The sequence below is a fragment of the Moschus berezovskii genome, chromosome X (genome assembly GCF_049115385.1).
Source record: "Moschus berezovskii isolate FMDL1 chromosome X, NW_MosBer_1.0, whole genome shotgun sequence".
Taxonomy (NCBI): Eukaryota; Metazoa; Chordata; class Mammalia; order Artiodactyla; family Moschidae; genus Moschus; species Moschus berezovskii.
The window spans coordinates 43105329-43119870 of NC_142488.1; the positions used below are offsets into that span (position 1 = coordinate 43105329).

A 14542-nucleotide genomic window follows, 5' to 3' on the forward strand; every position below is an offset into this window, starting at 1 on the left:
CATTTATGGCTTAGAATTAGAAAATACAATTGAGAAATAACCCAAGGAAGAAAATTAGTGACCATAAGCCAGGTTATCAGAACACCATATCTAGGCAACAAGCAAAAGTTGTAGTAATTTCAAGAACTAGAGAGGACTTAAAGGACTAGATAGAAGGACTACAAATAAGACAGCTACTTGATGTTTCTTGTAGTAAACCAAATGTGCAGTGTTAAAGATCTCAAAGAGTATATTACTTTAATAATGAAGAAGTAGTAAATCTGAGATTTCACTAGATGTATTAATTTGACTTGAAACCTCAGTAAAGATGCTGATAAGGGAGTAAAAGGATGGCAGATTTGTTTCTTTGCTTTTCCAGCTTCCTGTTTGCTTTTCTCTAATCTTCGGGACAAAGGTCTGTTGTGTTGGATGCTATTCAAATAGTTTTTCAAATGTTAACATGTATTAATGCTATATACAGGAGAAGGTGTGTTTAAGGCAGTCATAGATTTGAGAAGGCAGAAAGGTGCTAGAGAGTTCGGTGCATCAGTCACTTATAAACAGTGAAATAGTATAAACTTTCTGAGGTCTCTTTTATCCCAGGGTGTGAATACAGCTTTTTAGTTCAGCCTCAGATATAAAAAATAAAAATCTGTTGACCTAATAATAATAATCTCAGGCAATCATAGCTTATTTAGGCCTAAAGATTACAGTCAGTTCAACTGAGAGATTTGTTTGTACTTCTTTCCTTTCCCTTCCCTTCCATACCCATAGACTCACCCAGGAGCAGCTAACCTGCTGCCTGTAGTGTTACACATTAGCTTAGGGATGAAAAGAGAAACGCTGAGTTCTGCCTGCAATTAGTGCATAGTCTAATATGAGTATAGATTGAATTTTAGATCTTCTTGCATTTCTTTTGCATCTTACTCTGAAGAAGACTCCTGTTTTTTCAGGCAAAGCTGTCATTCTTAACCTACATTGTTGTTTCTTTTCATTCCTGTACTGTGTGAATTTGTCATCAGGTACACCCTCTTTCTCTTGTTTTGACAGTCTTAACGCAGAGCCATAATATTTCCAAGCACGAGAACGTCTCTGTCACCTACTACATTTTTATCTTGACCCTCTTTACTCTCAGCTCTATTTCTCTAGATCTTTCTTTAATTCCAAATGAGTTACAGTATGGCTTTGGACTTCTCTTTTTGTTCTCTGTTACATCTTTCTCTTTTACTGACAAACTTTAGGGCTGCCTGTGAACTATTAAGGAAATAGCTTGAATTAGATTCCTTGATGTCAGTCTTCTCGGAAGCAGTGAGGTCAGGATTAGAACCCAAGTTTACCTAAAATGGCTTTTTTTCCTACCAATTCCTGTTGGCCTTTCTGGTGACCCTCGTTTGATAATCTTGACCATCTTCTAAGTTTAACACAAGAAGTACACTTTTTTTTAACATTTACGCAAATAATATATTCATTGTTTACAGAAAAGCATCAGAATACATACAACCATAAAAAGTAAACAGCTTGAGAGCAGGAACCATGTATTTTGTTACTTGTATTTCACTGCATCTAGCTTGGTGCAAGCTACCTAAGAATAGTTAAGAAATATTATAGGAATGCCTTAATGGCTCACTTATATTTTATCATTTAGAGGCAAATCTTTTTTTTTTTTTTGGCCATGCCCTGTTGCATGTGGGGTCTTAGTTAACCAACCAGCAGTCGAACCTATGCCCCCTGCAATGGAAGCATGGAGTCCTCAGCATTGGGTTGCCAGAGAACTGCCAAGGCAAATCTTTTTAAAAAAGAAATTAAAAAAACTTTTTTTTTTTTTGACTGCACTGGGTCATCGTTGCTGCACACAGGCTTTGTCTAATTGCAGTGCACAGGCTTCTCATTGTGGTGGCTTCTCTTGTTGCGGAGCATGGGCTCAATAGTTGTGAGGCACAAGCTTAGTTGCTCTGCAGCATATGGAATCCTCCTGGACCAGGGATAAAACTCCTGTCCTTTGGGTTGGCAGCTGGACTTCCAACCCCTGGACCACCAGGGAAGTCCTAAAAAAATTTTTTGATATAAATCTTTAGAGGCTTTTCTATTTAACAGTAAGCTTTCAGTATTTAAAGTTGAACTAAATGCTGCAACTTTAGCATAGTGTATCAGGTTAATCTCTGTCTCAAAAACATGCTTTGTAATTTACATTTCAGTTCCCTGCATAGTGTTCTATCATATAGGTAGAACAGTTCCCTATTAAACATGTAGACTATATATCATTGTATTGTCTGTCCTTGTAACTAACTTTTTGCACAGATCTGTGTTTATATTCTTAGAAGGATAGCTTGAAGTGGTAAATTTTACTGAGTGAAAGCATGTATACACACACACACACACACACAGAGTTTTAATGGATAGTGCTAAATTATGCTACAAAAATTTTTGTCAGTTTATACTTATAGTACCAGTAGAGTAATAAAACTGCTTATTTTCTTGAATTCTTGCCACCGTTGAGTATTTTTCTTAACACTACGGAGTATTACTGTTACTGTTTAATTTTATTATTTTCATACATAAAAATAGCACAGCACAATTGTGAAGTTAAAGGGCAGGTGACTGTGTGTAGCACCTCTTCCAACTGTGTAGGTGATTCTTTTATCCTTGACAATTTCCTTGTTTGATTCCACTCTTCCTCCTGTTTTTATGAAGTAAAGGACAAAATCAAAGAGAACGTGAAAGATTGCAGAACCGTTAAGTTGTTTTGAGGATTACAAAGATCTGAGCTTTGGAAATTGGTTGATAGAGAGTTGAAATTAATATGTTTGAGGACACCATTCTTGGTTAAGTAGCAGAAGAAAATGGCAGTCTTGCCTAAAGTACTGTTAAAAAGATTTCCTAGTGGCATGAACGAGGACTTCTTAAGCCAATAAATAACTTAGAATCACAAAGTGAAGATTAGGTGGTTTGGGGAAGGAAAAACTGTTAGACATATGCTACAATCCTGAGACTGGTTTTTAAGCAATATAAGGATGTTCAAATAAATAATTTCCCTCATTTTCTATTAAGGAGTTCAGGAAAATTAATTATAGTGTAGCAGGAATTTATTTTCATGATACGTAGCTGACTTAAAGCTTAGAAATAAGGATTGTGCTCTGGTTAAAAGAATTTCACTAGAGAGACTGGTGATGGGTGCTTGTAAAGTCTTAATGATTTGTTTGGATTAGGAAACATGTTTATTAATATGTTAAAATCTTTCTTAAAATAGGATCCTAGGCCTACTGGAGCGATGTATAATTGTTGAGGGGGCTTCCCAGGTAGCACTAGTGGTAAAGAATCCACCTGCCAAGATCCCCTGGAGGAGGAAATGACAACCCACTTCAGTACTCTTGCCAGGAAAATTGCATGGACAGAGTAGCCTGGGGTGCTGTGGGTCACATAGAGTCGGACATGACTGAGCAACTGAACATAGCATTTATACATACCACACAGACACACCCCACCCCACCCCACAATGGTTGAAAACACACAGACACACCACCCCCACCCCCCCATAATGGTTGAAGTGAATGGAAAGATAACAAAATGTTGATTGAAGAAGTGTCTTATTTATAAATCTGTACTTGCAGTTTGGAGCATTTACTTTTGTTACTTTGAACTTGAGGGCTTGTATTTATTTTTCAGTTCATCATCTCCCAATTGGTAATCACAGGGACTTCTTATACTTCACTTTTAGTTACTTTGGAGGACATCGTACTGTTTCTGTAAGGGCTCTTCAAATTCTAAAAAATGGGTATTTTATGAAATCATGTAATATATATTGTTACTCAGATTATTGGAAACATATTCTCCAAGTTTGTTGAAACTCCCATTAAAGGGGCAGTCTAGGTTTGGTACGGTGACTGCACAAAATTGTCAGAGACCTTGAATTCTCTTGGTTAGAATGTTTTTAGGCAAAAATATTGAAGACTTGATTCTAGCTTAAACAATCGGGAGATTTATTCCCTCACATGTGAAGTTGAAAGTTCATAGGCAAGTTGTGCACTGGACATAGTTCAAAGTCTGGAAGCACCCAGGTACTTTCCATCTTACTGCTATCCTCTATGGGCTTCACTTTAAGACCAGTTTCCCTTGTGGTGGCAGTTGGTGACACATGCTTCCTTGTTCACATCTAGTAGAGAAAACACCTTTTCCATGACTGTTCTCTATAAAATCAGTCAAGCCTTGTTTGACTCCTCTACCTAGCCTGATAAGTTGGTTTGCTTTTCTTTTTAGAAAACAGTTAATCATTGATCTTTATGAGCTACCTACACTCCTGTATGAAGAACTAGAAAACAGAAGATGGCTTGAAATCAACTCTTCCTCAAAGCTGGAAAAATTACAATCTAAATGTCCTTTCAGTGGTTGGTTGGCATCATCTTTGTGCAAAAAAGATGAACATTATTCAAATAAGTTATCTGTTCAAATATATGATGATGATTTGGGGTGATGCTTCTCTAATTGGTACATATTCAGAAAGTTCTCTATATGGTATTCATTTTGGCAGCTTATTGATAAACAGTATGAAAACATTATACCTGGGATTTTAGATAATATTAGTTACCACCCACCGCACTTTTATCAGTTTAGAATTTTATTACACTTGTTGGAAATCTTATTTACTTTTTGGTGACCTAAGAGGGATGTGGGGGGCGGGTAGGAGGGAGGCTCAAGATGGTAGGGAGTGATATATGTATACTTACAGCTGGTTCATATTGTTACATAGCAGAAACTATTGTAAAGCAATTATCCTCCAATTAAAAAAGAAAATACAACAACAAGAAAAGGCAGGGAGTTCAGGTCTTTTGAGCATGAACTGCCCTGTTCTCCTTACTTGACCCTGCAATAAACCTTTCTCTGTTCCAAACTCCTACTCCTCCTCCCCCCCACCCCCAGTACACACACAAAAAATTATTACACTTGTTGAAAATTTTATTTGAAAATATGTTCTTTTTGAAGATTGAGGTATAATTAATATATAACTGAGTTTCAGGTGTATAACATGATGATTTGATATTTGCATATACTGTGGAATGATCATAGGAAGTCTTGTTAGCATCTGTCACCATATACATTTACAATTTTCTCCCCTTGTGATGAAAGCTTTTAAGATTCACTCTGAGTAGCTACAAATATGCAGTATAATATTATTAATTATAGTCATCTTGCTGTACATTACATCTCCATGACTTACTGCTTATGAGTTTTTTATAAAAAGGTCTGTCTCCCAATTCTAATGTGCATGTATAACTTTACCTCCTCCTCACTGGTCTTCCCTGGTGGCTCAGCTGGTAAAAAATCTGCCTGCAACACAGGAGACCTGGGTTCGATCCCTGGGGTTGAGAAGGTCTCCTGGAGAAGGGAACGGCTACCCACTCCAGTATTCTGGCCTGGAGAATTCCATGGACTGTATAGCATGGAGTCACAAAGGGTCAGACACGACTGAGCAACTTTCACTTCACACTGAGTTTTTGGATTGATAAGGGCTACAGTTGACCATTCAACAGCATGGGTTTGAGCTGCGTAAGTCCACTTACATGAGAGTTTTTTTCACTACATATATGTACTACTGTGTTTATCATCTGTGGATGTGGAGTCTGCACATGCAGGGCCAACTGTGGGATTTGATCACAGTGGATTTTGGTATCTTTGGTGGTCCTGGGATTAATTCACTGCAGCTTCCAAAGGACAACTGTACTGTAATTGTTTCCAGGGCGTGTTACACCTTGAGATGGATTTAGGGGTATGAGATGCCCTATTTTGGAATTGAGTTGGAGTTTAGAGTAAGGTAATTATGGACTGGGTTTTTTGTTGATAATATGAAAGGAAACGGCACAAAAGGAATACAGTCGACCCTTGAACAACAGGGGTTTGAACTTCACAGGTCCACTTACACATGAAATTTTTTCAGTAGTAAATACTACAGGTACTACGTGGTCTGTGGTTGGTTAAATCGAAGGATACAGAGCTGCAAATACAGAGGGTCGACTATAAGTTATACGAAGCTTTTCTACTGTGCAGAGGTCAGTGCCCCTTATCTTCTGTGTTGTTCAGTAGTCAACTGTAGTTCCTTTGCTCTTTGAGGTATTTGAGCTCTTAAGTCAGTTTTGGAAATGAGATCACTTGTTAGAACAAATGACCCATCACATTCTAGAATATTAATCCATTTATCAATTTGGTCTCTGAGGAAGGTCAGGTTAATTCAAGAGGTTGGCTGGGTTCTGGAAACATGACCATGGTTTTACTTCCTTGAACTCCTATATATTTGACATTTGTTACCTTATCTGACTATGAGTAGGGATGCCCCAGAGTTCGAAATTGTTTGATTTTAAATATCAATGTCTGCTCGAAGGTGGGTATGGTGGGAGTTTTGTTGTAATGTTTCTTGAAACTTGTATTAATTGATTTTGAAATAGGACAGACTTGTGACTCATGCTTATTTTCTCTCTTTCAGCATTATCTGCATACCAGAGGTACTACAGTTTACAATCTGACTACTGGAAGGTTAGTGCACATTTGCATGCCCCTACCCTTCTCTTCCCTCACCTTCTCTTCCCTCCCCTTCTCTTCTCTGGCAGATCACTGCTCAAAACAAATTGTGCTCTTGCTTTTTGGTTTGTTTTGTTAATTGAAACTATTCTAGGGGAAAGGGATTGGAAAAAGAAAAATGAGTGTTCTTGATTTGTTCTGTCCTACATAATTCAGTTCAGTTGCTCAGTCGTGTCCGACTCTGACCCCATGGACTGCAGCACGCCAGGCTTCCCTGTCCTTCACCAACTCCTGGAGCTTGCTCAAACTCATATCCATCGAGTCGGTGATGCCATCCAACCACCTCATCCTCTGTCATCCCCTTCTCCTCCCACTCTCAATATTCCCCAGCATCAGGGTCTTTTCCACGGAGTCAGTTCTTCTCATCAGGTGGCCAAAGTATTGGAGCTTAAGCTTCAGCATCAGTCCTTCTAATGAATATTCAGGACTGATTTCCTTTAGGATGGACTGGTTGGATCTCCTTGCAGTCCAAGGGACTCTCAAGAGTCTTCTCCAGCACCACAGTTCAAAAGCATCAGTTCTTCGGTGCTCAGCTTTCTTTATAGTCCAACTCTCACATCCATACATGACTACTGGAAAAACCATAGCTTTGACTAGACGGACCTTGGTCAGCAAATAGTTTCTCTGCTTTTTAATATGCTGTCTAGGTTAGTCATAGCTTTTCTTCCAAGGAGCAAGTGTCTTTTAATTTCATGGCTGCAGTCACCATCTGCAGTGATTTTGATTACCTTGTATTAAAAGAATTAGTTTATTCTGAATTAATTTATTGGCCAAAGATGATCCAAAGTGTGGGAGTTAAAGCCAGCAAAACCAAATGGCAACAAAATGATTCTTCGGTTTTCTTAAGTTGGTACTTCGGTATAAAAGAAGTTAGAAGATGGGTGTATTAGGTTGAAAAGGGAAGGCAAAATGAAAATCTTTATTGCTATAGTCTGTCTGTAATTGGAGCTCTGAGAACAACTGAAGCTAACCATTTTTTAAAAAATTATTTATTTTAATTGGAGGCTAATTATTTTACACTGTGTGGTGGGTTGAATCAGCCACAGATGTACATGTGTCCCCCATCCCCTACCCCTGATACCTAAATGAAGAACTGTGCACAGCAATGAAATAATCTATTTTTTTAGTTTAAGCAGTGCCTGGACAGATTAATCTTTCATATCATATTTACTTTTAAGTATAAGTTTACTGATCAGTGGGGTTTCTTCATCTGAATTGCCATTTCAGATTTTAAGGTGGATTTTATTTTTTTATGTTGCCTAATTTATCTTTGTTTTTGACACGTAGAGGTTTTAACAGTATATTTTGATAATTTAAAAAAATGTATTGAAGATATATTTTCTAGTCTTTTTAAAGCTTATTAAAGTATAATTAAATACTGCAAAATTCACCTGCTTTAATTTTGCGATTCAGTGACTTTTATAAATTTCCAGAGTTCTACAGCCATAACCAAAGTTATTTTTGGACTTGTCCATCTCACCATAACGAAACCTCATGCCCAATCCCTAGCAAGCACTAATCTACTTTCTCTTTGTATGTATTTGTATTTTCTGGTTATTTTCATATGAATGGAATCATAATATGCAGTCTTTTGTGACTGACTTCTTTTACTAAGCATATATTTTTAAGATTGATCCTTGTGTAGCATGTATTAATACTTCATTCCTTTTTATTATCTATTAATACTCCATTGTGTGACTATACCACATATTTTTTATTCATCAGTTGATGAGTTTTTTAGTTGTCTCCATTTTTTACTATTGGGAATACTGCTTCTGTGAATATCTGTATATGAGTTTCTGTGTGGACATATAGTTTTAGTTCTCTTTGGTAAATAATCAGGAGTAGAATTGCCAGGTTATAAAGTAAATGTATTTTGAGAAACCGCCAGAATTGTTTTCTAGAGTAGCTGTAACATTTAACATTCTCAGCGACAGTGTTTGAAGGTTTTGGTTTCTCCATATCCTCATCAACACTAGAAATTGTCCAGCTTTTGAGTGTAGCCCTCATAGTGGATAGGGAATAGTACCTTATTATAGTTTTTATTTGCTTTTTCCTAATGACTGATGTTGAACATTGTTTAATGGCCACATTAGCTTTTTGTATATATTGTTTGATGAAATGCCTATTTAAACCCTTTGCTGATTTTTACATTTTTTTAAATTAGTGTGTTGTAAGAGTTCTTTGTACATTCTGGATACAAGCCTTTATTGGGTATAATTTGCAAATATTTTGTCAAAATCTGTGGCTTATTTTTTCGCTGTCTGAACAGTATAGTTTGAAGTGCAAAAATTTTAAATTGTGATGACATCCAGTTTCTCAACTGTTTCTTTCATTGCTTGTGCTTTTGGTTTTGCAGCTAAGAAACCTTTGCCTAATCTCATGTCATGGTGATTTCTTCCACTGTTTATTCAGTCAGTTGCTTCGGTTCAGATAGTACTGCAATAAATAGTACAAGTTTCTTTTTGTATTTTTGTTAGTAGTTCTTTAGTATAAGTGGGATTGCTGTGAACTTAGTGGTACACACTGTGTGAACCACTCTTTTCAGATCTCTGGGTTTTCCTTGGTCTTAACTAAGAAAATCTATGTCAGACTTTTTGTGAAATCTGGTGAATGAGAAATCATGTCTCTAGTCGTTTTAACTTGCATTTTCTTAATTGAATTTTTAATTGAAGCTTAAAGAGTATTCGTATTTTCTTTAAAATACTTGTTCATCTCTCTTCCCAGGTTTTCAGTTGGACTGTTGTTTTCTTTCTCTGTTTTATATAGCTATATTTTATGTATGATGCATATTTATCCTTTATCTGTGATAAAAGTTGCAGTTTTCCACTTGTTTTAATTTGCTTTTGTATTTGTTTTTGCCTGTGCAGAAGTTATTTCTGTCTAGTCAAATTTTTCAGTAGTTCCTAAATTGCATCTGCATCTTGAATCATAAGATAGTTTTTTCCTTACTTCCAGATGTTAGACAGATTCACCTACATTTTCTTTTAGTACTTGAATGGTTTTAGGTTTTTAATTTAAGTCTTGGTCCATTTGGGATTTATCCCTAATTTGCAGTGTGAGGAACATCTAAGTTTATTCTTTTCCTGTGGTTAATTATCTCAATACAATATATTGTTTAAAAAAATTCATCTTTTCCCTATTAATTTGAAATGTTGCCTTAGTTGTATGGTAAATTTTCATATGCAGTTTTGTCTATTTATAGTTTCTCTGGTCTATTTCATTAGTCTGTGCATGAATTAATACTATACTATTTTACTTATAGAGGTTTTGCAATATGTTTATACTGTGCTTAGTTGCTCAGTTGTGTCCGACTCTTTGCAACCCAATGGACTGTAGCCTACTAGGCTCCCCTGTCTGTGGGGATTCTCCAGGCAAGAATACTGAAATGAGTTGCCATGTTCTCCTCCTCGGGATCTTCCCAACCCAGGAATTGAATCCAGGTCTCCCACATTGCAGGCAGATTCTTTACCATCTGAGCCACCAGGGAAGCCCATGTTTATATTACATACACAGTATGTATATGGTACTGCTACAACATCCCTTCCCCATTGTTGTTTTTGGGGTTTCCATGACTATCCTTTCTTTGTTGCTTGTTTTTCCATATAAACTAATTAACTTCACAAAAATAGCTGATTTTTCTTTCCAGCCCTTTTGAGGTGTAATTTACATTACTTTAAATGTTCCAAGTATGATTACTTTAAGGTCTTTTTTTTTTTTGTAAATAACAGTCTAAGAATGGAAATGAACATCCTTACTCTAATGACAACTAACTTCAAAAATTTTTGGTTTAAAGTCAGCATTTTTCTTTAGTATGAAAATACTTTTCTGGTATCCTTTGAGATAATTTTATGTTTTTTCTCCTTAAATCAGTCTTGCATTTCTGAAGTAAATTCAAATTAGCAATAAGTTTTTATTGTTAGTTATATCTGGATTGGGATGGCTAATATGTAACATCTTTGCATCTTTGTTCATAATTGAAATTGGTCTATATTTTTTCTTTCTTGAGTTGTCTTTAATGCCTAGGAGCTGGTTCTACATTCCAAGGACCTGGTCAGAAGAAGAGAAAGCAGAGTGCAACAGCCCTTTCTTTGAAGGGAATCATAAGATTTTACACATCCCTTCATACGCATCTCACTTATGAGAACGTAGTAATTTGAAAACTTCAGCTGCAAGAGAGCCTGAGAGATGTCTTACTTTGTCTGATCGTGATAATAGGACTGCAGATAATGTTGTTGCAAAATAAACTATATTAACAATAGAAATTAATTCATATTATTGATAAATAAGGGAATTATGTCTGTATGCTGTGAAAGCCTTGTTGTTTCACTTAAATTTTTTTCCTGGATAATGGGGAATGTAAGTATGAACTTAAGTAGGAAGGGGGAAAAACTCTCAGCTTGACTGCTGCCCTGGTAGCAGGAGTTCTGTAGTCTAGATTTTAAGAAAATTAAACACAAGTATCTTTATCCAGGGCTCTTCCTCAGAAAGACACATCCATAGCTATTTTGATCATTTCAGTACCTGCCAGCTCTGCTCTAATTAAACGATTGCCAGCATTGCAACTTCATTGTTCATTTTTAATATCGACCATGACAGCCTATCACCATGCTGAGCTTCTTGCTTGAGTGATTCAGGCTGTCTCCAGGTTCTGGTTACTACTTCTGAAATCCTCTGCTTATGTTGCATGGGATTTGAGTAGTCTTGTCCACAACTCTCTTTTGTTTTTGAATCTTCTTATCTTTAATGTGTAATTATTTTTTTTACAGCATGTGAGACTTACCGAGAATTTTATGTATCATATTCTATCCATTGAGCAATTACCATGTACTAGATATGTTTTGTTGGTGGTGATAGATACATTGCCTTCTTTACTTCTCACAAATATCCCAAGCGTCAGGTTGTTATTTTAAGTATTTTACATGTATGATCTTAATTCCTCAAAATAACCCTATGAAATTATGACTCAGTTAACTTGTCTTGTGAGTTAGTAGTGACAAGCCAAGTGGCTAGAGTGATGTGACAAGTAGCTTGAGTGATGGCTGCTCTAGCCTGATTTCATGATCACTATACAATACTGTGCCTAGATTTTGCAAGCAGAGCTTTTGCTTTTTTTTTTTTTTAATTTTTTTTTTTGGAGTATAGTTGATTTACAGTGTTGTATTAGTTTCATGGAAGCAGAACTTCTGCTCTATTGCTATAACTTTGGACCTGATTGATGAGCTTTAACAATTTCTTTTGCTATATATTATTGTAACTAGAAACTGTGGTGTCCAAAAGGTAGTTTGGACTGTATTAACGAAACGATTCTGTATAAATTGATTGAGCAAAGTATTAAATTCTTTGATGAAAATGTGTAACAAGTTATTTAAGGCTGTAAGATACTGATTTATTCAGCAGTACACCTTTCCCGAATAACTTCTATATGCTTGTTACTTCACCATAGGGATCAAAAGATGAGTTGAGTTCTATCTCTACCTTTTTACAAGCTCATTTCTAATGGAGGAGATAAAGGGCCTATAAGTATTCATTTGGAAACTTGTTTCAAAAAGCTTAACTCTGTTTGTACTTGGGAATGTGTCAGATAATAATGATACTTGTGGAAAGAAGAGATGAGTGATGAGTGTGATGGATAGGAATTTGCCGAATTGAGAAATAGTTGAAGGAATGATGGCATTGGCTTTTTCAGCAAAGGAAGCAAATGTGTTTAAAATCATGGAAATGTGTAAGAGCTTATTTTATTCATAGGTCTGCATGTCATTTGTCCTAGTTGAAGTGGTGTCTCTGAGATTGGGAAGTTGAGCAAGAGACATAAAATGAAGACCTTTATAGTCAGGCTAGGTTGCAGGGAATCTTCAGAGGAGTTTAAAATAAGAGTTAAAAATGTTTGAGTTTTTGCATGCTCTCTGGCAGTGGTGAGGAAAGTATGTTGAAAAGGATGGGGGGTCGGGGTATGGAAGGGGAGGCTAAGGTTTGGGAGCTGAGTTAGGAAACTGTTTAAACAGGCCAAGTAGATATAGGCAAAGTCCTAAATTACCTAGAGAAAGGCAGTAAAAATGGAGAAGGGGATAGATTCAAAAGCTTTGAGATTGTAAAATGAACTTTGTGAAAAGGATGAATTTGGCTTATTGGTGGGGAGGAGGTAAGAGGAAAAGAGGTAAGAGGGGAATTACTTTTTGGCTTGGTTAACTGGTGAGATTGCTATCATTGTAGCTTCAGAGTCTCCCATACAATGTAAGATTCATGGAGTTTCAGGTATTTGTAATACATTCAAGTGTACTACTGGAGAGTAGTACTCTCTGGAGGGTACCCAGTTTGATTGACTGTTAATAAATACCTTCCTCACTCTGGTGACCATGACATATTAACAGGAGGTGGAAGGAGAAGAAAGCAAAAACTTTCTGTTCTTCATGCAGAGAAAGCAAAAGCTTTCTCAGAAACCCCATGGTAGAAATCTCACTGGCAAGAGCTCTTATGTCACCAACTTTTTCTCAGTGGAAGTAGCCAGGAAAAAGGGGATTGATGACAGTGGCCTCTGTGGGATTTCATAGACAGATTTAAGAAAATTTGGCAGTAAGATAGTCTAATATGAGGTTGCCAACTGCTGACTTAATGAACCACATATCCTTGAGAATAACTTTAGACATAGTATAAAAGCCTTCAATATAAATGAATTGTAATCTTACTGTTATAATTTCTTAATTTGGGATTGTGATGAGTACTGTAATACAGTCTAAGTCAGAAGTCGATAAACTTCTTTTGTAAAGGGCAGCAGAGTAACTGTTTTAGATTTCATAAGCCAGGTAGTCTCTGTGTTGTAACTGTTTGGCTCTACTGTTGGATCTGGAAGCAGCTATAGACAGCAAGTAAATAAATGAGTGGGTGTAGCTCTGTTTCAGTACTACTTTATTTACAAAAATCGATGGCTGGCTGGATTGGCCCATGTGCCATAGTTTGCTGATACCTGATATAGCTGCTCTAATAACCTCTAAGAATTTGGACTGAAGCAGGAGTTTGTTTTATAAATAATACATTTCTCAGAAAGCTACTCCCCTAACTTCTCACAGTAGATTGAAGAATGACTTCATCACATTTAAACTCATTTTCCTATCAGTGCCTTTGCTCAGGTCATCTTTCTGCCTAGACCCATGTTTCTCAGTGGGGCTGCTATTGGCATTTCAGATAAAAGTAAACATTGGGAGGGAATACATTTTTATCAGGGCACGTAGCCATTCACAACCCCAGGTCACTATTTCCAAAAGTGTGTGGATTAGAACCACTGGCTGAGGTGGCTTGTTTTTCCTTCTCCTTTCCTAGCCATCCTTAAGATACAGTACCCAAGTTCTACCTCTTTTCCTAGTCCCTATTATATAATCCTTAATCAACTCTTAAATGGTTACAGCTTGGAATACATTATTCATGTAGCTTCATAATCATTTGTCTTTAGATTATAAATTCATTGATGGTAGGAATTTTTGTCTGTTTTGTTCACTTCTGTCTTCCCAGTGCCAGTAACTCTGTTATGACTCATAATAGGTGTTCAGTAAATGTTCAAATTACATTGTCTTCTATTATGGAAAAATGAGACTTGCCTTCTTGCTGAGATTTATAAGCTCCTGATTAATAGGGACTATCCCTCATACTAATTCCGTGTCACCCAGGGAACTGAACTTGATACCGAACTGGATGATGCAGTTTGCTAAACCTTTGGGCATCTGCTTGGTGGAGAGCACTGTGCATGCTAGGTGATAACAGGGTATACAGAGATGATTACATTTTTGTCTGATGTGGTGCAGGTTAGTTAATACACAAATAACAAAAATATAGTAGTTAAAAGAGTCAGCTCTGGAGGCAGACCTAGATTCAGTTCCTGTGTCTGCCACTGTCTCTGAACAATTTGCTTAATCTTGATTCTTTAATTTCTGCCACCTCAAAGAGCTGTTGTTCAGTCACTAACTCTTTGAGACCCCATGGACTGTAGCTCTCCAGACTTCCT

General features: G+C 36.7%; 1 protein-coding gene across 5 annotated transcripts in view; it reads left to right on the forward strand.

Annotated features, from left to right (window-relative positions):
• Positions 1–14542, forward strand: part of KDM6A (lysine demethylase 6A) — a 192874-nt gene that overhangs the window by 72770 nt on the left and 105562 nt on the right. For all 5 annotated transcript variants that reach the window (XM_055393513.2, XM_055393512.2, XM_055393514.2 and 2 more), the window contains exon 4: positions 6452–6501. In XM_055393513.2, the coding sequence (XP_055249488.1) occupies positions 6452–6501 (50 nt within the window). The remainder of the gene's footprint in view (positions 1–6451; positions 6502–14542) is intronic.